At 56.1% G+C, this 21991-nt stretch overlaps 1 protein-coding gene across 2 annotated transcripts in view; it reads left to right on the top strand.

Annotated features, from left to right (window-relative positions):
- The window catches only part of CACNA1B (calcium voltage-gated channel subunit alpha1 B), a 207706-nt gene that overhangs the window by 76390 nt on the left and 109325 nt on the right, over positions 1-21991 (top strand). For both annotated transcript variants that reach the window (XM_068979402.1, XM_068979411.1), the window contains exons 11-13: positions 8297-8506; positions 12426-12538; positions 20813-20925. In XM_068979402.1, coding sequence (XP_068835503.1) covers positions 8297-8506; positions 12426-12538; positions 20813-20925 — 436 coding nt within the window. The remainder of the gene's footprint in view (positions 1-8296; positions 8507-12425; positions 12539-20812; positions 20926-21991) is intronic.

The following is a 21991-nucleotide window of genomic DNA, read 5'->3' as shown; positions in this document are numbered from 1 at the left end:
CCCAATCCCTCCCAGCATCAGAGTCTTTTCCAATGAGTCAGCTCTTCGCATGAGGTGGCCAAAGTACTGGAGTTTCAGCTTTAGCATCATTCCTTCCAGTGAACACCCAGGACTGATCTCCTTTAGAATGGACTGGTTGGATCTCCTTGCAGTCCAAGGGACTCTCAAGAGTCTTCACCAACACCACAGTTCAAAAGCATCCATTCTTCGGCGCTCAGCTTTCTTCACAGTCCAACTCTCACATCCATACATGACCACTGGAAGAACCATAGCCTTGACTAGAGGGACCTTTTTTGGCCGAACAGTTTCATACAAAATTTCCCCGTCGGTGCCTTTTGGAACGCGCCCGCCCTGACCAGCTGGTCTGATTAGGGTCTGCTCCTGTTCGGCGCTCACAGCGTCCCTGGCGTGCTGTCCGCTGCCCTGCGATCAGCTGCTTAAGCATCTGTCCTTGCTCAGCAGAGCTTTCGCCCCCGTGGGCCGGGCCCCAGGAGCAGGGCTGCTGCAGGGAGGCTGTGCTGGCACCTCCCAGGGTGGCCGCTGCCCGCTGCGCAGAAGGTCTGCGACCAGACATTCACCCCAGTGCAGGAACACCTCTGTTCTCGTCCTGCCTGGAGGTTGCAGCTACTCTCGACTTTTCCCAGTTTGAGGGGAATTTGATGATTATAAGGTGGTATTTTCTGGCAATTTTAATTCTCATTTCACTCACTACTAGTGATTTTGAACCTCTTTTTAAGCGTTTCTTTCCCATTTGAATTTGGGTGTTGGTGACTTTTCATGTACTGTACACTTTTCTGTTGGGTTGTTTGTTTGTTAATAGGAGACCAATATATGTTGTGGATCTGAATTTTAATTTTTTTCAAATTTATAGTGAGTGTTAATATTTAAATGGTCCCTCTATTCTAATTTTACCTAAAGTTTTTTAAAAAAGTTTTTATTATGATTTTGTAAAATGAATTAGAGAGGTAAAAAATCTTTTCCTGTAGCTTGGAATAGTTTAAATAACACCTAAATTATATGTTCTTTAAAGGTGAAATAAAAATGTGAACCCATCTAGCTAAGAAATGACAAGAATGTGTTAGTCGCTCAGTCGTGTCTGGCTCTTTGTGACCCCATGGACTGTAGCCTTCCAGGCTCCTCTGCCCATGGCATTCTCCAGGCAAGAATGCTGGAGAGGGTAACCACTCCTTTCTCAAGGGGACCCTCCCAACCCGGGGACTGGGCCTCGGCCTTGCACGTTGCAGGCAGGTTCTTTACCGTCTGGGCCGCCAGGGAGAAGAGTATGGACCAGTGTTGCATTTTGTCCGGAAATGTTCCCTTTTGTTGCCTTTCGAGCTTGTTTCTGTAGAACCACATGCAGAGTTCTCTTGTGCTCTCCTCATCTCTCCTCCATTCAGTTCTTTGCTGGTCCATTCACTCAACAGATACTAAGTGCCCAGATGTGTTGGGAGGTGCCTGAGGCATTGGGCTATAGCATTGAACAAGATTCAGACGCCTTCATCTTTGGAGTTTCCATTCCAGTGCTAGGTGTGAAAAGGAAAAAAGTAGAGAAAGGGGGGGCTCAAAGGGTCTGAGGATGTAGGGGTTTTAAATAGAGTGGCTACAACAGGCCCTGAGAAGGTCACCTTTGAGTAAAAAGCTGAAGAAATGAGCAGGTGAACTTACCAGGACACAGAACTTCCCCAGACAGGTGAGAGGACCCGGAGGCAGTCCAGGAGGCCAGTGTGGTCGGAGCAGAGTGGAGGGCTGGGGCAGCGGGGGAGGAAACGAGAGCGCCGGGGGGTCTGGAGCCCAGTGTGGACTCTGCTAGCCGTGGTGGTTTGCAGAGGAGGGTGGCATCTGGCTGCAGGGGGGTGCTGAAGACTGCCCACCATGCAGAGAGGGCAGGGCAGGACTAGGTCAAGGGCTGCTATGAGGACCCCAGTGCTGGGGGCGGGGGTACTAAGCAGTTGGATTCTAGATCTATCTTGAGGACAAGCCCACAGGATTTCTGACGAGTCGGACGTGGAGATGAGGCAGAGAGAGACATCAAGGACAGCTCTGCAGGGAGTGTCCACAGAGGAGCCCTGCCCAGGAGGGTGGGACTGGAAACCCATGCGTTTTGGGGGACAATGACTAGACTTTGGTTCCGAGTTTGTGCTGAGCTTGAGATACACGTTGGAGATGCATGGGGTGTCAGCTGGGCACTCTGCGTGTTAGGGGCTGGCATTCCGGCTGCAGAAGGCGTTTAAAGCTCTGAGACCAACTAGACTGTGTCAAGTTTGGTTTTGCTTTTTCCTGGTTGTCAGTATATTTATCTTCGATTTCTAATTTCTTAATTAGGATCATGTAAGCTTAGTATGTATTAATGATGATTTAAAATAAACAGATTGTAGATTTCCTTATTTTTTTGTTTTCATTTTTATTATTGTTATTTTTAGTCATTATTAGGTTTATCTTTCTACTTTATTTTGATTTATTCTATTATTATTTTTCTGATTTCTTAAAATGTATAACTTGTTCTTTTTTCTTTCTTCTTTAACAGTGAAAGCAGTTAAGGCTGCGTGTTTCCCTCTGCACAGAGCTTTGTTATGAATTCCCCTCTGTACTGGTTTCCAGATAACAATTTTTTTACTTTCCTCTTGAGGCAAAATTTATCTGGGAATGTGCTTCTAAGTTATAAGCAGCAATATTTTGACCATCTTTTTATTATGTCTAATTTTATCAGATAATGATTGGGAAATGTGGCCAGTAAATCTCTATATTTAGAAGTTTTCAGATTCCAACTTCATGACTGACTTTAGAAAGTTTCATTGACAGAAGCATGCTCTGTGTACGCTCCGCTTTTGAGAGTAACAGGGTGTAAGTGTGTCTCAAAGTCAAGTTTGTTGATTGTGTTTTCCAGTTCTGTAGGTCTTTATGTTTTATCTCCTAAATCTGTTCAGTTCTGAAAGAGGTGTTTAGAACATTCCCACTTCATTTTTTATTAATGAGTTTCTTTTGTATTTTTTTCTTAAAATTGTGTGTGTGTGTGCGTGCGTGTGTGTGTGTGCGTGCGTGCGTGCGTGTGTGTGCGTGTGTGTGATCGGAGCACATCATGAGACCCATCCTCTTACGTTTCAGGTGTGTGGTGGATTACTGTTGGCCATGGGTGCTGCGCTGGGCAGCAGGTCTGCAGAGCCTGTCCGTCCCACTTCACTGGCACCCTGGTCCTGTTCACAGCCCTCCAGCCCCACTGGTCACCACTGTCCTGTCTCTGGTTTAATGAATTTCACTGGTTTAGATCCCTCATCTGCGTGCAGTCATTCACGAAGCGTTTGTCTTTCTGAATGTAGCTCATTTCCCTTGGCATGGCATCCTCAAGGCCCCTCCATGTGGGTACATATTGCTGAGTTCCCTTCTCTATTAGGCTGAAGAGTGTTCTGTGGTGCATACAGACCGCATTTTCTCTGTCCACTCAGCTGTCGGTGGGCAGTGGGTTGTTTCTATGTCTTATCTGTTGTGGATTGTGCTGCAGTTAACATGGGAGAGCTCAGATCTCTTCAAGATTCTGATTTCAGTTACTCTGGAGACCTTTCTTTCTATAGATCCAGATCCAGATACATGCTGTGCTCGCTCAGTCATGTCCGACTCTTTGTGACCCTGTGGACTGCAGCCTGCAAGGCTCCTCTGTCCGTGGGATTTTCCAGGCAAGAACACTGGAGTCGGTTGTCTGCCCTCCTCCAGGGGATCTTCCCAACCTAGGGATCGAATCCGCACCTCGTATGTCCCCTGCGTTGACAGGTGGATTCTTTACCACTGCTGCCACCCGGGAAGCCCAAGAGAGACAGAGATAGAGGTGGTCTCCCCAGCAGCCGGCTTGCTGGGCCACCAGGTGGTTTCAGTTTCGCTTTGGAGGAGCCACAGTGCGGCTCTCCATTCACGTTCCCGTCAACAGAGCACGAAGGTCTAGTTTTCCCATGTTCTCACCAACATTGTCTTTTGTCTTTTTGGAAGTAGCCATCCTGACAAATGTGAGGTGATAAGTCTTGTGGCCTTGAGCTGCGTTTTCGTGACGCTCCCTTGTGTATCTCTTGTGGTTTTGATTTGCGTTTTCTTGACGCTCCCTTGTGTGTCTCCCGTGGCCTTGAGCTGCGTTTTCGTGACGCTCCCTTGTGTATCTCTCGTGGCTTCTGTTTACACGTTTGGCCGCTGTATATCTCTATGGCTGTTACCTCTTCTGTGTGAGTCGTGTGTTCCATTATCACACAGAACCTTCTTTGTCCATTCACTGCCTCCACTGGACAATCCCTTGTCTGACAGCAAACGTCTTACTTTTCATTGCTGCCATTATTTTTGGGTTTTAGTTCGCATTCTTGGTATCTTTGCTTTTCCTTTCATTTTCAACTCTTTATGATGTTAAGTATTTTCAGTGTTCTTCTTACAAACAACATGTAACTGAGTTTTGCTTTTTTTTTTTTTTTTTAACCCAGCCTTGTGGTCTTTGTGCCTAATGGGGGAGTCCAGCCTGTCTCTGCTTAGTGTACGGGTCGGCATCCGTGACTTCTTCCCCTCCTCCTTTGGTGTTTGGTGTCGGTGTTTGATACCGTGGTCTCTATCTTCCCTGCTTTGCCCTTAGACCAGGTTGCTGTTCATCACGCTCTCCCCTCTGCTAATTTCCGACTCTTCCTGCTTCTGTTCCACAAATGATGACCTTCCTCCCCTGCTCCCAGAGTTAGGGACACCGTCTTTACTGTCTTCGTGTTTCCCTACCCTCTTTACCACCGAGAGGTAGTGTTTCCACAACTGACTTGGTGTGGTTCGCGTTTCTCTGCCCCGCCCTCAGCCCAGCAAGCATCTGCAGTGCTTCGCTCCCTGTTCCCCACTCGTGCTGGGAGATGTCCTGGGGAGTTAGTTCTCACTGTCACCAGGCCCTTGGTCGCCCCGGGCAGGCGTGGGCCTGCCTCGGCCTTCCCAGCGAGCGGCCGCGTGGGTGCTGTCTCCTCTGGGGTCGCCGGGCCCGCGGGCTCCGCTCTGTCTTGGCTCGGCTGTCTCTTGGCGCCCCGCTAGGCGGCGTGTAGGCGGGTGACTGGCTTCTGCACAGGCTCAGGCGCCCTTTGTGGTTCTCCTGACGAGAGAGCCTCTGCTGCTGTGGTGGTTCTCTCTCGTTCTGCGGGGTCACTGCCCTGTTCCTAGCGTCCTGGTTGCAGATGCGGCCCCTCCTGGAGTGCCCTCTGCCTGGGGTCTGAAGCCCAGGGGGCCTCTCGGCCTGCAGCTCAGGTCTCCCTACTCGAGGAATGATTTTTCCCATTTGTTCAGGTATTTAACCTCCTTTCCTTTTTCTCTTTGCTCCTGGAATTCCCGTTACTTTGTGTTAGCGCTTCCTGTGCTCCTTTGTGTCTCTCAGCCTTTTCCTTTGATTTCTTCCTCCTTATATTTCCTGTATCTGTTTATCTAAGACATGGCTTTGCTGCATCTTCAGGCTCCTAGTTTGCATTTTAAAGAATGAACGTCTTTCCTTTCATCTGCTGAATGACTTGGGAGGAGTTTCGTTTTCTCTCTTGGTTTCATTTTGGTTGCTTTGGCTCTGTGCCATATCTGGGACCCTGCAGACTTTGCTCCAAGTCCCCAGCAGAGCCCAAGGGGCTCCTTGCACTCGGGGCCTCAGGTGGTCTGCTTCACTCGGGTCTGGATATAAGGCCTGGCACCTCCTGGGTTCCCCGCAGCTCCATGCTGCCTGCTGGTTGAGGCCCGATGGGTCAGCCTGCATGCTTTCCTTAACCCCCAGAGCCCCTTGAGACCCCGTATCTGTTACCAGTGAGGACTCTTCGGCTGCCAGGATGTGCCAACCATGTGCCTGTTGGGTGGACAGGGTGCGTGGCCACGTGCCTGGCGTCCAGTCCACATCACTTCTGCCTCCCACACCAAGGCATGCAGCCGCTAAGCGGGAAGGCGTCCTGCGCTGCCTGCCTGTCACCTGTGATCTGTGCCTGTGCCCTGGTGGGATGGTGGGGGCAGGGGCAGGTCATGGTTGCCCGGCGTTTCTGTGCCCCACTCAGGGCAGTCGTCGAAGGGATGGTGCTCAGCGGGGCTGGCGCAGACATTATGTTGACTAATGAGACCCCGCTTGGGTTAGTGCACAGACCCCACGTGTGCACAGGCACCCACGCCACCCTAACTGGGGCTTGATTCTGCTGTCATTCATAGTTCATTCATTCTCAGCTGCCCCTCAGCTCGAAGATGTGTATTTTTTGTGGAAAAAGCCTTTTTATCATGAAGAATACATGCTGATTAAGTGGAACCTGGAAAACGCACAAAGCCTAGAAGTCCTGATGTTGCAGGGTTCCGCCCAAAGCAGGGATTCTGATTGTGACACATTTTCACTTCTACTGCAGAACCCCCTTTCGCCAGAGCTGCTGTGAGCATACAGGCGCTGCTCGTGGGAAGTGCCGCCTGTCCTCAGGGACCCAGCCCGGGACACCCTGAGGCCCCGTGGTCCCGGGGTGTGAGAGGACAGCAGCCCTGAGGCCCTCTTTGGGCGTGGCCAGCTGGCCTCACGGGGCTTGTCCAGCAGGGAGTCTCCCTGGAGAGTGTGTTGCTTGTCCTACTGGCCACGTGTGTGCACAAAGTGCTTTCTTGAGTCACATGTTCTCTTGACCTGCCTTTGCAGAGTGGGCCTGTGTGTGATCGCAGGTGTGCGCCTGTGTGAATCTGAGTGTGTCTTTGGGGGTGTGGTCAGCATTGGGGTGTGGTCAGCATTGGGGTGTGCTTGGCAGCACATGTGTGTGACTGTTTCTAAACGGCAGTGTCTGGGGATCCTGAGTGTGTGGGTCCCCGGTGGGTCTGTGCGGGCTCTGCCTGTGTGCAGGCCTCTCCTTGCCTGTACTGGGTCCCTGTCTTCCCTCTTTGCCCCATGGCTGTCTTGGAGGAGGGAGTGGGTGTGTCTGGCTGTGGCCTTGGCATTTTGCAGCCCTTGGCAAGGTTGGCCAAGAGGCCGTGTTGGATGAGCCAGTCACGAGGACCCGGCATTGGCTGGTGTCAGGTCACGGACTGGGGGCTGTGTCCTGGCTCAGCCAGAGGCTGTGCTGGAACAGCGCCTTCCGCAGGTGAGGATGGGGTGTGGGTGTGGCCTCTAGAGTGCTGGGAACTCCCCGTTAGGGCCCTGCTCACCCCGACAAGGGCTGACTGACAGGTGCTCCTCAGGACCCGCCGTGTGTCTGGTGCACAGTGTCTCTCTGTGTGATGTAGCTGCTCCAGAGGCCTCGGCCCATCTTCATTTAGTGAGTCCAAGAAGACACCAGCCTGAAAATGCTCTTGAGTCTGCACACACACCCCGCCCTGTGCAAACACGCCCACCATTGTGTAGCATGCTCCATGCTGCTTCCCCAGGGGCTGCAGCTAGGCCAGGAGTTCCGAGCCGCCTGTGTCTGAGCACTTGGGGGCACTCAGAGCCCCCAGGCACCCATGACGCCCGCTCATGCCATTGTCACATGGCACCAGGGGTTGGGGGTGCAGAGGGGAGCCCTGCCCCCCAGAGCTCAGTCTGGCCTGGGGCTCAGGCAAAGAACAGACTGCAAAGCCCACGCGGTGCAGTTGGCACAAGGGTGTGATTGTTGGGGCGCTGAGGCCTGTCACTGGGGCCTAGAGAAGGGTGGCCTCGGAGCTGAGAAGGAGCCGGGGGGAAGGCACTCCCCTTGGGGGGCAGTGCAGGTGCTGTGGGCATGGGAGCGGGAGAGGGCAGTTGGGTCTGGCGGGTGAGTCGGGGCAGAGGAGCAGCTTCCTGGGCAGACTTTCTGGGCTCTGTGCAGCCAGGCCAGACACAGGTGAAGGAGCTAGGCTGTGTTCCAAGGCAACTGCTAGAAAAGCAGGCGGTCAGTGGCTTTTGGCCCCGGAGCTATGGAGGGAGGAAGGGCCAGAAGCAGCAGGGCTCCCCAGGTAACGCCAGGAATCAGAGTGCCCTGGGAGCGTGGGGACTGCCCTGCTGTGAGGCGGCTGGGGCGCTGGGGACCACTGGCCTGCTTCAGTGCGGGCCTCCCAGCCAGGGCCCTGCAGCTAGGAAGACCGCCCCGGCACTTGGCTCCCTCGTTTGTGAAGCAGGGGTGTGGCCAGGAGCCACTCCAGGGGCGCAGGGCCCTTTAGCCCAATGTTGGTAGTGGATCTGACGCACACGGCACCCGAGATGGAAGCTGGTGCCTTGAGCCAGGCCAGAGCAAGTGTCCTTGTGGGCGGGGGACACACGTCCTGGAAGGTGCGTCTGCAGGGCTCACACTGGCGGAGGGAGAGTGTGTCCTGGGGCCCGGTGGTCCCCCACACCCTCAGCGAGCCCCTGTTCCTGCAGGGTCCCCCTTCGCCCGAGCCAGTCTCAAGAGCGGGAAGACGGAGAGCTCGTCATACTTCCGCAGGAAGGAGAAGATGTTCCGGTTCTTCATCCGGCGCCTGGTGAAGGCCCAGAGCTTCTACTGGGCGGTGCTGTGCGTGGTGGCCCTGAACACACTGTGCGTGGCTATCGTGCACTACCAGCAGCCCCAGCGGCTCACCACGGCTCTGTGTACGTAGCTGGGCCCAGCCCTCCCGGGGCCTGCCTCCTCGGGAACGCTTCCAGCCCGCAGCCTGTGGCATTGGGGTGCCCTGGGTAGGACCCCTGTGCCGACCACAGTGCCCCGGGGGTCTCTGCTGGAGGCCTGATGTGCCCAGGCCTGGGCCCAGGTTCCAGGAGGCTGGGCTGGTCTGGTTAGACCCCGTCCGTCGGTGTAGTGGGAAACTAGTAGGGGTCTGGGGAACCGGGACGATGCCTCCTGCCCTACGGGCTTTCGACCCCGGAGCTAAGGGGTCCGTCTGCCCTGGATCCCTGAGGAGAGTCTTGGTTCCTAGGGGTCTCCCAGGGCTCTTCCAGTTGTTTCCGTTTTTCTTCTTGGTTGGTTGGATCTGGACGTGTCCTTGACCAGGGATTATTGCTAACGTGGTCATGAGCCTCAGGACACAGCAGGGGCTCTGGGTCGTGACCTGTCTGGCCCTGGTTATAGTTCCAAGGACGTGAAGAGCTGAGGCCCCTTCCCAGGGACCAGGTTCCTTCACACCCAAGGGCCCTGCAGGGCGTGTGCAACAAAAGGGCTTGCTTCTTCGTTTTGCCTCACGAGCCCTCCAGAGACGCTGTATGAATGCTTTCTGTCCTGCGGTCAGGGGCCCCTCCCACCCCTTCCCCGGGGTCAGCCCCTCGTGTTAGTGGCTGATCTGGAGACAGCCTGCTCTGGGCTTCCGCACGTGCCTCCCTCTCCTCCCTCCGTCTCCTTCTCCCTGTATGCGTGCGGCCGCCCAGACGCCCAGGAAAGCCTTCCTCCAGAGAACCCTCCTGGCTCCCAGTCCCGGCCCCCGGCAGGCCAGCCGCACGGAGCCTGGGCAGCTCTGACCGTGAGGCCGGGCTGCTGCTGCTGGGCTCTTTAGGGCTCTGGATGGATGGCCCCCCAGGGCACCCGAAAATGTGGATGGGGAGGGCTGTGTTGGGGGCTGGCTCCAGGCTTTTCCCAGACTTCGATTGCAATCCATTGCTGGCATGATGGGAAAGGGCAGAGAGAGGAGAAGCAGGAGGGGCCCCGGCTGGCTCCCAGGTGGGGAGGGCAGGCTAAGGAACCAAAGTGTGTGCACTGAGCCGGGTGCCCTGCCCCTGATTCACGTGTCCTGGGCCCATGGTTTGGTGTGGGACCTGGCTTGGGACTGAATTCAATGTCTCCTTGAGTCCTCAGGCTGCGATATCCCACCCTTGGGGGCTGGGCAGGGGCTGGGGAGACAGGGCTTCCTCCTCACTCGGGCAGTGGTGTGGCTGCTCCCTGGGGCTTCCTAGCTAGGCCTTTTCTTCCTACAAGAAGCCGGTGGTACCCAGTCTGTCTTGCGGTTGCTCCTGTTTCCTGGAGATTTGCCCAGTGAGTGGGCTGGAGGGGGCCTGCACGGCCTGGTTGCGTGTCTGATGTCAGGAGCATGAGGCTGGAAGTGCCTAGGTGCTGGCCGGGCCGCAGGCATCCCTGGCTGCAAATCTGCCCCCTCACTGCCTCATCTTCTCTGTGGTTTCCTGGAAACGCCTGCATTCATCAGCATCCCCCAGGGAAAATGGCTGGAGGTAAGGGTGGCCTTTGCTGGGTCTGGAGGCATCTGCTCAGTGCTGGGCTGAAGCTGAGGTGGGCTGACCCAGCCCGGGAGGGCAGGCCTTGCAGGAGGCAGAGGCAGATGGGGCCCTGGCCTGAGGCTGGCCATGTACCTCGCTGTCCGCCTGTCAAATGCACCACCCCCAAGGCACTAAGGACCCCGAGACTGATGCCCAGATGGTGAAGGGGGCCTGAGAGTGGATGCTGTCATGCCGTGAACCCCTGGGCCTGGCCGGATGGACCTGGCCACCCTCTCCCCTGTCCCTTTGTCCCTACAGTTGGTGTCTTCCTGTTACAGCGCAGACACTATAACGTAGTTGCCCTGCTCCCTGAGCCCATGACCTCCTTGAGGGCGGGGTCAGCTGTCTCTGGGGCCAGCTCAGGGCAGCGCAAGGGCCTGCAGGCTGAATGAGTACTTTAGGAGGGAACATGTGGATGCCCTTTCTTGGCCTCTGAGGGGAGGCTGAGCGTATGAAGCTGAGGGCAGTGGGCATGTTGTGGAGGCTGTGTTCCAGGTGCCTCCTTTCTTGGAGAGCTTCCCTTTTAGCACTTCCTGGGCTGGTTCCAATAAAGGGGAGCAAGACGGGCCACTGGGTAGCTTCAGCTCCAAGGTCTGGGTGGGGCAGCTAGGGGCCCTGTCTCTGCGGTCTCTCCTTCCAAGACCTGAGCTCCCCTCGTGAGGCCCTGGAGTGCAGGGGCCGAGAGGATCATGTTCCAAGCTGGACTCAGGGCACAGCCGTCACATGGCTTCTCCAGGAGGGCTGCTGTGCCATCGCCTTACTCATCCTGGGCACGGCTCGGGTACCCTGCTGGCGTTTGGACTGGCTTCAGAGGCCAGGCAGGTGGTGATTGTCCATGTACCTGGGTCGCCTACCTGAGACCTTCCTGGGCGGTATGAACCATCACACTTCTGTGAGGCACGCTGCCCAGTGGGCAGTGGAACTGGTGTCTTTGCTCATCTGGGGTCTCAGCTGCTGCAGAGCTGCCTGGGGAGGCCTGTGTGTCTGTGCAGCACATGGGGGAGAACAGTCTCAGGGTGTGCACGCAGGGCAGGACGTGTGTGACCCTCTCTTCCACCTTCCGTTTGAACAGAAGCTCCTTGAGGGCCAGTCCCCCAGCCAGTCTGGCTGCCAGAGGCCCTGGGGCCGCCGGGCGGGTGGCTGCCTGGTGACCGGGCCCCTGGCCCCTGGCCCCTGGCCCCGTGGGGCTCTGCCCCTCCTGCTCTGCTTCCCTGGCCCCAGGTCAGGGGCCACAGTGCCTTTGGCTCACTCTGAAACGATGCATGGATTCCAGCTTTGGGCGGAGGGTGAAAAACAGCGGCCTTGTTCTGATCCCTGGAATTCCTGGTTTGGCCAGCCAGTCAGGGGCTAAGCTTGGCTGTGTCTCCTGCAGTCTGCGGTCTCAGACAGCTTCTGGACTGTTCTTCTTGCTCTGACCCTGCTTGTTCTCCCCTTAGGCTGGGTTGGAGTAGTGTCTCTGGGCCTTGAATTCCCAGGATGACCCTCGGGTCCAGTGTGGCCTCCCTTCAGCCCTGCAGCAGGGTCAGCACCACCAGCGGCAGGATCCCTGGGCTGAAGTGGGCTCTGCTCACCACAGCCACCTGCCGGGCCCAGCCTGCAGGAAGCTGAAGGCACCACACCCACAGGGGTCTCTGTGTGACTCCCCAGGGCCCCTAGCAAGTGTGGGTGCCTCCTGGGAGACTCGTACTGTGGGGGTCTGGGGGTGTTAGGTGGTAAGGATGCTTGCCTTTAGTGGGGTGAGCCTATGAACAGAGTTAAAACCAAACATGGTGCTGTGAGTCCAAGAGGGTCAGGGAGGTCCTTGCAGAGAAACTGGCGCTCTGGCCCAGGGTCCTCGCAGAGGGACTCCAGTTGCAGTCGGTGTGTGGGTCAGGGTGGTCCTTGCAGAGAAACTGGCGCTCTGGCCCAGGGTCCTCGCAGAGGGACTCCAGTTGCAGTCGGTGTGTGGGTCAGGGAGTGAGACTGAAAGGAGAAGGGGGGGTCCAAGGCCGTCCAGCATCTCCGGGGGGTTGGGCGCCTCCTGCCCGACCACCTAAGTCCCCTGGGAGACTTGGGCCCTTGACCCAGAGCTCACTCCCTAACCTGGTCCTGGGAGCCTGGGCACTCGCCTGCAAGCTGGAAGGAGCACCTTTCTGCGTCACGTCCTCTCTGCTCGCTGCTTTGTCCTGGGCTGAGGCTGGAGCTCAGAGCCGCAGACCAGGCCTGGAAGCTGCCCCCTGGATCGGCCCAGAGGTCTGGTGTCCTCCGGTCTGGACTGAGCCAGGCGAGAGGAGGCCGCGAGCTAACCCCCCTCTTCTCCGGCTTCTCCTAGACTTTGCAGAGTTTGTTTTCCTGGGTCTCTTCCTCACAGAGATGTCCCTGAAGATGTACGGCCTGGGGCCCAGGAGCTACTTCCGGTCGTCCTTCAACTGCTTCGATTTTGGGGTGAGTAAGCCTCCTCATCAGGGATGCCTGCTGTGGGTCCAGGTGGGCCCACCGTGTCCTGGCCTGAGAGCACACGCAGCCCTCCCCCACGATGCCATACCCAGTGTGAGCTGGGGTCTGGAGCACAGTCCCTGGGTTGGGGGACTGATGCCCCCAGTAGGAAAGGCAGCCTGCCGACAGGGGAGGCCTGTCCTGGCCCGGTCCTTACCGGTGCGGGTGTCGGCCACGGGGCAGCCTCATTCCCGTCCTGACCTGTCTGTGGTCCCAAGGTCAGCTCAAGCCTCTGTGGCCTCCTCTGTGCTTGGCAGGCGATCTTTTAAATGTGTTGCTGCTATCCCATGGAGGCTCAAGGAGGCTGTGGTCCTGACCCCATCCTGCAGGTCTGGCCTGGGCAGGCCTGGACACATGTGCCAGCTTTTCCTGGGAGGCCAGAGGGGAGCAGTGGTCCCGGGTCCCTTCAGCAGCCTCTGTAGTGCGGGAGACCTGGAAGGCAGGTGCTTCTGATGCTCACCGTGGACAAGCGCAGAAGCCCCTTCCCTGGGCCCTGCAGTTGTGCAGGGTGCTGCCCTGTGCTGGCCCCAGAGCCCGAGGATGGGCACTGTTGACGCCTGCGTGCGGCAGAGTTCTAACCTGGTGGAGGGCCTGAGTGGGAAGTGGCCAGGCCTCAGCCCAGGGAGGCCTTGCCCTTCTGCAGCCTTCTCAGTAGCCAGGCAGGGAGGCTGGACCTTGGGCAAAGGGACGCTTCAACCTGAAATGGAGTTTGCCTTTCTCTCTCCGTGACGTGGCGCAGCCGACAGACACGGCCCGTGAGTGTGTCGGGTCCTCACGACTCACTTCACACGTGAGTGACTGGGGACACTGTGCAATGGGCCCAGGGCTGCCCAGCTCGTATGCAGGACGGTCCGCACCGGAGCCCGGGGCGGTGGCTGCACACCTGCCACACTGCCTGCGCTCGGGCGGGGAAGGCAACGACCGCCTCAGCGCTCTCGGGACACGGCACCTGTGACCTGGGTGGACGGTTGGGAGCGAGCCAGCGCTTCTGCTCCTCTTCCTTCTTGGTTACAAAGGAAAAGAGAAAGCTTGGCAAATGTAGGCAGAGGGGACCCAGTCGGGGAGGAGCCTTCAGAGTGAGGGTCATCTGGGAACCGGCTAGGTCCCAGGACAGGGACTAATTTGCACATAAGCTAACAATTACTCCAGAACTTAGCAGCTCAGAACAAGTATCTATTGTCTCACAGTTCCTAAGGGTCAGGTGTCCAGGTGTGGCTTGACAGGGTACCTGTGGCCTGGGGGCCCTCACGAGGTCACAGTCCAGCTGAAGCCAGGGGTGCAGCTCGCCTGAGGCTTGATTAGGACTGGAGGGTTACGCTCAGGCCCACTAGAGACTGTTGAAAGGACTGGCTTGTGATGGGTGACCGGCCGTGCCCCCAGGGCCGCGGCCTCTCCGTGAGCGGCTCGCGTGTCCTCACCACACAGTAACTCACGACGCGAGTGCCAGACGGAGGCTGCAGAAAGCAGTCGCAGGGGCTCCGTGAGCTGCACACGTGTCCTCACCACGCCGTAACTCACGACGCGAGTGCCAGACGGAGGCTGCAGAAAGCAGTCGCAGGGGCTCCGTGAGCTGCACACGTGTCCTCACCACGCCGTAACTCACGACGCGAGTGCCAGACGGAGGCTGCAGAAAGCAGTCGCAGGGGGAAGAGCTGTCAGCGGTGCTACTGTGTCTGTCAGGAGGGAGTCAACAGGCCAGCCCACCTTTCATGGGGAAGAATGTTACCAGGATCCGGGGGTCTGTGCGGGCCGTCCTCGGGGCTGCCTGCCACGGTCTGCTGATCCAGCTTCTTCCAGCGTAAGATACGCTCACCCGCACTCCCCGCGCCCCGCCTCACCCTACTGTAGCATCAGCTCAGAGGCAGAATCTCATCATCCTAATTGGACCCAGGTCTGGTTGAGGCTCCACAGTTTCTCTAGATCTTCAAGCCACGAAACGCGAGAGACAAGGTATCCAGCCCCACGCCCTGCATACAGTGGAGGGTGGGCAGGGGCAGCTGTTCTCCACCTTCCTGGTCAAAATGGGGACACTGGACCTAAGGAAGGGCTGGTTGGAGTCCAGCAAACATTGGGAAAATCCCCGATCAGGTCTTAGGTCCAGGTGTCCCCGGGGGCCCCTTTCCTGCTTCCTGGACTGGGAGCCCTCTGAGTCTTCTTTCCTAGTTCTTGATCTGGGCGCCCCCTGTCCCTTTCCTAGCTCTTGGTCTGGGATTGAAACCATCTACCTCAGATGGGGACTTGAACCCAAGTGTTGGACTCAAACCCAAGCAAAACCCACAGTACCTGGTTTCAGGACCTAATGAAGCTCAGGTTCTTGATGTATCATCACAGAAAGAATTCAGTGAAAGACAGAGTGATAGTTAAGAAGTGGGTTTGTTCAGATTCAGAGAGAAACACACTCTACAGACAGTGTGGGCCCATCGCACAGGGTGAGTGTGCCCACGAAAAGTGGTGTGATTAGTTTTTATAGGCTGGGTAATTTCATATGCTAATGGGTGGGAGAATTATTCCAACTTGGGGAAGGAGTGGAGATTTCCAGGGTTTGGGCCACCACCCACTCCTTGGCCTTCTGACAGTGCTTTGGGGCTGTCATGTGCCTCTGGGTGTTCATTTCGCCTGCCGATTGAGATCGAGGCTTCGGCTTGTCTGACTTCTTGGCCCCATTTGATTCTAATTGGTTTATGTTGTGTCCATGAGCTATGCCATTCTTTCAAAAGTTGTGCCCTGCCCCTTTCCTTCCTGTTACTGGGCGCCCCCTGGCCCCCTTTCCTAGTTCTAGATCTGGGCACCCCCTGGCCCCCTTTCCTAGCTCTATTCCTGGGCGCCCCCTGGTCCCCTTTCCTAGTTCTGGGTCCTCATGCCTCCTGGTCCCCTTTCCTTGTTTTAGGTCTGGGAGCCCCTGGTCTTCTTTCCTTAAAAGTGGTAAGCATTCTAGCTGAGGTTTCTTGACCTGCTTCCTATTTCGTGGAATTTGGGGAATCCATAAGCCCCATTCTGTTCCCTGCACTCTGGCCCTAGCTGGTGGTGCTTCTGCGCATCTAACCTTTCAGCGTGCAGTGGGGTGTGTCTTCCTAGGTCTCCCCCTGTTGGACGGAAGCCGTGCCTACAGCGCTGTTAAAGATCAGCCTCCTTGGCCTGAGCTGCTGCTGAAATGGCCAAGGCCAACACCGTTCCACGTCCCAGAGAGGACAGGACTCGTGGGGCCCGTTTGGAGTCTCACCTTATATCCCCTTGAAAGGCTAGAGAATCGCGGAATGTGCTCCAAGGCCCACCGCTCATCTTTTGGGGTGTCACACACCTGGCGCTGTTGTGCCCTTGGCTTCATTTTTAGACCACATCATCTCTCTCTTTTTAAAAAGGTTATTTATTTTTAATTGAAGGATAATTGTTCTACAATACTGTGTCTGTTTCTTCCACACACCAACGTGAATCAGCCGTAAGTGTACATGTGTCCCCTTCCTCTTGCATCTCCGTCCCACCTCCCACCCTGTCCCACCCCCCTGGTTGTCACAGAGCCCCAGTCTGAGTTCCCTGAGTCACACAGCAAATCCCCACTGGCTGTGTCTTACATACGGAAACGTATGTGTTGCCATTCTGCTCTCTCCGTGCAGGACATCCTCTCCCCCCCGCCACCCTGCCCCATGTCCTTGCGTTGTTCAGTCACTCCGTTGTGTCCGACTCTTTGTGACCCCATGGACTCCAGCACACCAGGCTTCCCTGTCCTTCACTATCTCCCAGAGTTTTCTCAAACTCATGTCCATTGAGTTGATGATAACATCCAACCATCTCATCCTCTGTTTCCCCCTTCTGCCCTTGATCTTTCCCAGAATCAGGATCTTTTCCAGCGATTCAGCTCTTCACATCAGGTGGCCAAAGTATTAAAGCTTCAGCTTCAGCATCAGTCCTTCCAATGAATATTTAGGGTTGATTTCCTTTAGGATTGACTGGTTTGATCTCCTTGCTGTCCAAGGGGCTCTCAAGAGTATTCTCCAGCACCACAGTTGAAAAGCATCAATTATTCAAAGCTCAGCCTTCTTTATGGTTCAACTCTCACATCCATACATGACTACTGGAAAAACCATAGCTTTGGGTCTGTTGGCAAGTGATGCCTCTGCTTTTTAACGTGCTGTCTAGGTTTGTCATAGCTTTTCTTCCAGGGAGCAAGCGTCTTTTAATTTAATGGCTGCAGTCACCATCTGCAGAACTTCCCTGATAGCTCAGTTAGTAAAGAATCCATCTGCAATGCAGGAGACCCTGGTTCAATTCCTGGGTTAGGAAGATCTGCTGGAGAAGGGATAAGCTACTTACTCCAGCTTTCTTGGGCTTCCCTTGTGACTCAGCTGGTAAAGAATCTGCCTGCAATGTGGAAAACCTGGGTTTGAGCCCTGGGTTTGGAAGATCCCCTGAATAAGGGAAACGTTGCCCACTCCATATTCTGGCCTAGAGAATTCCATGGACTGTATAGTTCATGGGGTTGCAAAGAGCTGAGCATGACTGAGCAACTTTGACTTGCACCATCTGCAGTGATTTTGGAGCCCAAGAGAAAAAGTCTGTTACTGTTTGCGTTTTTTCCTCCATCTATCTGCCATGAAGTGATGGGACTGGATGCCACGATCTCTGCCTTTTGGATGCTGAGCTTTAAGCCAGCTTTTCACTCCTTTCTCTCACTTTCATCACAAGGCTCTTCAGTTCCTCTTCACTTTCTGTCATCTGTGATTCCACATGCTGGCTAGATAATGCTCAAAATCCTTCAGGCTGGGCTTCAACCGTATGTGAACCAAGAACTTCTAAATGTACCGGCTGAATTTAGAACAGGCAGAGGAACCAGAGGTCAAATTGGCAACATCTGCTGGGTCAGAAAGACATCTGCTTCATTGACTATCAGCCCAGTTCAGTTCAGGTGCTCAGTCGTGTCTGGCTCTTTGTCACCCCATGGACTGCAGCACCCCAGGCTTCCCTGCCCTTCACCAATTCTTGGAGCTCACTCAAACTCATGTCCATAGAGTCGGTGATGACACCCAGCCATCTCATCCTCTGTCCTCCCCTTCTCCTCCTGCCTTCAGTCTTTCCCAGCATCAGTGTCTTTTCCAATGAGTCGATTCTTCACATCAGGTGACCAAAGTATTGGAGTTTCAGCTTCAGCATCAGTCCTTCCAATGAATACTCAGGACTGATCTCCTTTAGGATGGACTGGTTGGACCTCCTTGCAGTCCAAGGGACTCTCAAGAGTCTTCTCCAACACCACAGTTCAAAAGCATCAATTCTTCAGCTCTCAGCTTTCCTTATGGTCCAACTCTCACATCCATACATGACCACTGGAAAAACCATAGCTTTGACTAGACAGACCTTTGTTGGCAAAGTAATGGTTCTGCTTTATAACATGCTGTCTAGGTTGGTCATTGACTATGGTAAAGCCTTTGGCTGTGTGGATCACAACAAACTGTGGAAAATTCTTAAGGAGATGGGAATATCAGACCACTTTACCTGCCTCCTGAGAAATCTGTATGCAGATCAAGAAGCAGCAGTTAGAATCAGACAAGGAAAAATAGACTGTTTCAGAATTGGGAACGGAGTACGTCGAGGCTGTATATTGCTACTCTGCTTGTTCAACGCATACGCAGAGGGGTGGTGGTTTACGCACCAAGTCATGTCTGACTCTTGCAACCCATGGACTGTAGCCCACCAGGCTCCTCTGTCCGTGGGATTTCCCAGGCAAGAATACTGGAGTGGGTTGCCATTTCCTTCTCCCTATGTGCAGAGTACACCGTGCAGAATGCTGGGTTGGCTGAATCAGAGGCTGGAACGAAGCTTGCCGGGGGAACCAACAGCCTCAGACGTGCGGATGACACAGTGCCCTTAGGTCCGCCCTCTGTCTGCTTTGCCGCTGCTGCCTGGGATAGGCTCATCGGTGCCAGCTCTCTAGATTCTATCTCTGCTTGTATTAATGTAGGATATTTTTCTCTCTCTTTCTGACTTACTTCATTCCGTATAATAAGCTCTCGATTCATCCACCTCATTAGCACTGACTCAAATGGCATACCATCTCTAGACGAGGCCTCATTTGTCCTGGGGAGGCTGAGCAGTTTCCAAACTAGCCACGTGTGGCCGCTCTTTACCTAGCAGCACTTCCCTCAGCCCCGCTCCTCTTGGCTGGGTGGGCCAGGGGCAGCAGCACGCGCTGCGTGGACGCATCCTGGCCAGAGCTCCAGCATGGGGGCGCATCCCCTGCTGTCCATGTGGCTGTGGGCGCCGTGGGCTCTCTGCCTCTCCCCTCGTAGCCTCCCATAACTCCCCTCGCCCTGCTGCAGACCTTGCCTCGGAGTCTTCAGTCCGGAACCCTTGAAGGAATGTGCTCAGGGTGGGTGAGGCGCTCACTCACGCGCTGCCAGCTGCTCCCTGACTCCAAAGCCACTCCCGCCTCGGGCTTTCTAGTTCAGCAGCACTGTGCGCCTGCTTGCAGAGTTGATGCTGACTTCCCTTTCTGGGTATCAGTTTACCCCAGGGTTTGGTGCCTTAAAGCACCCAGCGTCTCTCCTCTCATTCTGGTGGGCTGGCCGTCGGGCTGTGGCTCACTGGGTCCCTCGTGAGGTTCTGAGAGCCCCTTCCAAGCGTGTGCTCGTGGCTGCTGACAGACCTCTGGAAGACGTTCTCCAGGCCCACTCTGGTGGCTGCTGGTCACGTGGGCCCCTGCTCAGGCTGGCCCCCGTCCTCAGAGGGCTGAGGGCACCAAGGCAAAGCCCCGGTCTTCCTGTAACTCCTCTCGGAGGTGCCATCCCACCATGTTTGTTGGGCTCTGTTTGCTAAAGTGGCTCACTAGGTCCAAGCTACCTTCCAGGGGACAGGGGTGGACAAGGGGGTGAACCGCAGGCAGTGGGGCCCTTGGGGACTGTCTGAAAGGCCACCTAAATTATAGACCAGTGTGAGCAGATTTTGAGGATTAATGTAAAACAGGAGATATATTGGGAGACTGACAATGGGAAGAAAGGAGATTTAGAAAACGGCAGCATTCATCCCTGGGGGTGTGTGATGCTGAGAAAAATTGGTGGTGATGGTTGGCGTGCCAAGGGCAGACATGACAAGCTCATCCCATCTGCTGCTCTGTAGGGGCAAAGCGGCGCGGCAGCTGTGGGCAGGTCCGAAGCCCTCCGAGCGGTGTGCTGTATCCAGGCTGGGGAGGCGGGCAGCGGGAGGCTGTGCGTTGGGGTGACCTGGAGCTGGTGCAGCCAGCACAGCAGGCGCGCAGGGCGTGGACCAGTGTTAGCCCGCAGAGGCCACTGCCCCGATCAGTCACTGTTTGTCAGGCTTGGTGAGGATGTGGATGTCAAGCCGATCGTGTTTGTAGTTGGTATGAAATGGGTGGAAGTGACTCAGACCTTGGGTGATGAGTGAGCCACACAGGAAAGTGGGATTTAGGAGACTGATGTTCACAGGGGAGTTCTCCGCATCAGCTGCAGAAGCCAGGTCAGCGGGAGTAAGGATTAGCCACACACATGAAGAGCACACAGCACTCACGCTGACCGTGGTGTGCCCAGCAAGGCACGGTGCCAGGGAGGGAACTCCGTCTGGGCACCGTTGGCGAGGGATCCGCTGTGCTCCAGCCCCACTGCTCTGTCCTTTCTGAGTGCCTTGCACCAGACACCCTGATGCTGGGAGTGACCGGAAGTGGGGGCAGCCTCTTGCCCACAAGCCCCAGTCTACCAGTGTGGCCAGCGATCGGGATGACCCTTGGTGAAACAAGAGGGCAGGCTAGTCCCGGTCTGTCCTTGGTGGCACTTGCTGGCTCCTAATATTCGGGGGAAGACAATATACAGTTATGAACTGGAACATCTTGGAGGGGGACAAGACCAAACAGGGGATGTTAGAAGGAAGCTGAGTCTGCTGGTCTGTGTGGACACAGCCTAACAGTCAAGGCTGTCTGAGCGGTTTGCTGGCCCAGAGGGGTCACCTGGCTGTGATAAACCACAGGGGAGGCACGCACAAGGAGCCTTTAAGATTTGCTGAGAAACCTGCAGGCCAGACCTGCTCTGTGTCCTGTGCCCTCCTGGTGCGTCCGGGGGAAGGACAGGCACCGTCTGTGGCTCCCAGAGGCTGCAGGAGCTCTGTGTGAGGCCCCTGCCTCGCGTTGACTTGCCTGGCTTGAGCTTCAGACAGGGGAGCCAGGGCCGATGCCTCCGGAGAGACGTGGCCCCAGCCCTGCCCTGGGCCGCCCCGTCTCTGTTGCAGGTCATCGTGGGGAGCATTTTCGAAGTGGTCTGGGCGGCCATCAAGCCAGGGACCTCCTTCGGCATCAGTGTGCTGCGGGCGCTGCGGCTGCTGAGAATCTTCAAAGTCACCAAGTATGTCGTCCACGGGCTAGTGGGGCGGGGGTTCCTGCTGCCTGCTCTGGAGTGGGGGGCGGGGATTCCTGTCGTCTGCGTGCTCTGGGGGCGGGGGCAGATTCCCTGTGCTCGGGGTTGTGGGCGGATTCCCTGTGTCCGGGGGTCTATCCGGGGGGCTGTTTTCAGCCCCAGCATTTCTGGCTTTCTCATTAGCTTGTTCCCCACAGTTTCACACTGGCTCCTGTCTTGAAGACCACGAGCCCATCTTTCAACCTCAAATGGTGACTGTTCCCTAGTTAATGGAGAAAACAGAGGTTATCAGATAGAGGTTTCCTATCTTGGTGCCCCCAAGTTTGCTTACCTGCCTTGCAGCCGCTGTCCTGGCCCCAGTGGGACTCTGACCTTCTGACCTGAATGCCCAGGCCTGCTTTTTCCACTCAGGGCTGACCCTGCCAGCCATCCTCAGTGACAGGACAGGGCCCTGACCGTGTGTTCAGGTTCTTCCCACTTGGCTCTTCAGCCCTGGAGGAAGGTTGCTCCTTTCTGCCCATGAGGGGGCTGAGCCTCCCCCTCTTTGCCGGAGCGGCGGTGGGAGGGGGCTGCTCCCCTCCACAGCTGTCATGGCAGCAGCAGAGCTGCCCTCACCCTGCTGGCCGTGGGCATAGTGACTCCACCGTGGGTCCCGAGCCACCCTGAGGCTCTGAGGCTCCCAGGCCAGGCCGCCTGGAGCATGTGGCCGCACATGCCCAGCTCATGACAGCTGCGGGATGGTCCAGACGGAGCCTGTGCAGGCGGCCTGCTTCCAAGCACCTCCAGTGACTTCCTCAGCCTCCTGGGGAGGCTGGACTAGATCTTTTCTCGTCTGTTTTAAATCCACACCAGAGGCCGTTGAAAGTCAGGGTGGTGCGATGCGGAGGAGTTTTGGACAGGACTCCTGTCTGGCTTGGCCCACAGACGCTCCTGGGCGCTCCCGCCACCTGCCCTGCGTCCTCCGCTGCTTCTGCAGGAGGTGGCGCCGTGCTGCCAGCACCTTGGCTGTGGGCCTGGCGTCTTCGCAGCTCTATTTCCTTCTGGAAAGTGGGTG

The sequence above is a fragment of the Capricornis sumatraensis genome, chromosome 1, assembly GCF_032405125.1.
Source record: "Capricornis sumatraensis isolate serow.1 chromosome 1, serow.2, whole genome shotgun sequence".
NCBI classification, from domain to species: Eukaryota; Metazoa; Chordata; class Mammalia; order Artiodactyla; family Bovidae; genus Capricornis; species Capricornis sumatraensis.
Note: the sequence above shows the minus strand (reverse complement) of the source record. Positions and strands in the feature narration are given on the sequence as shown.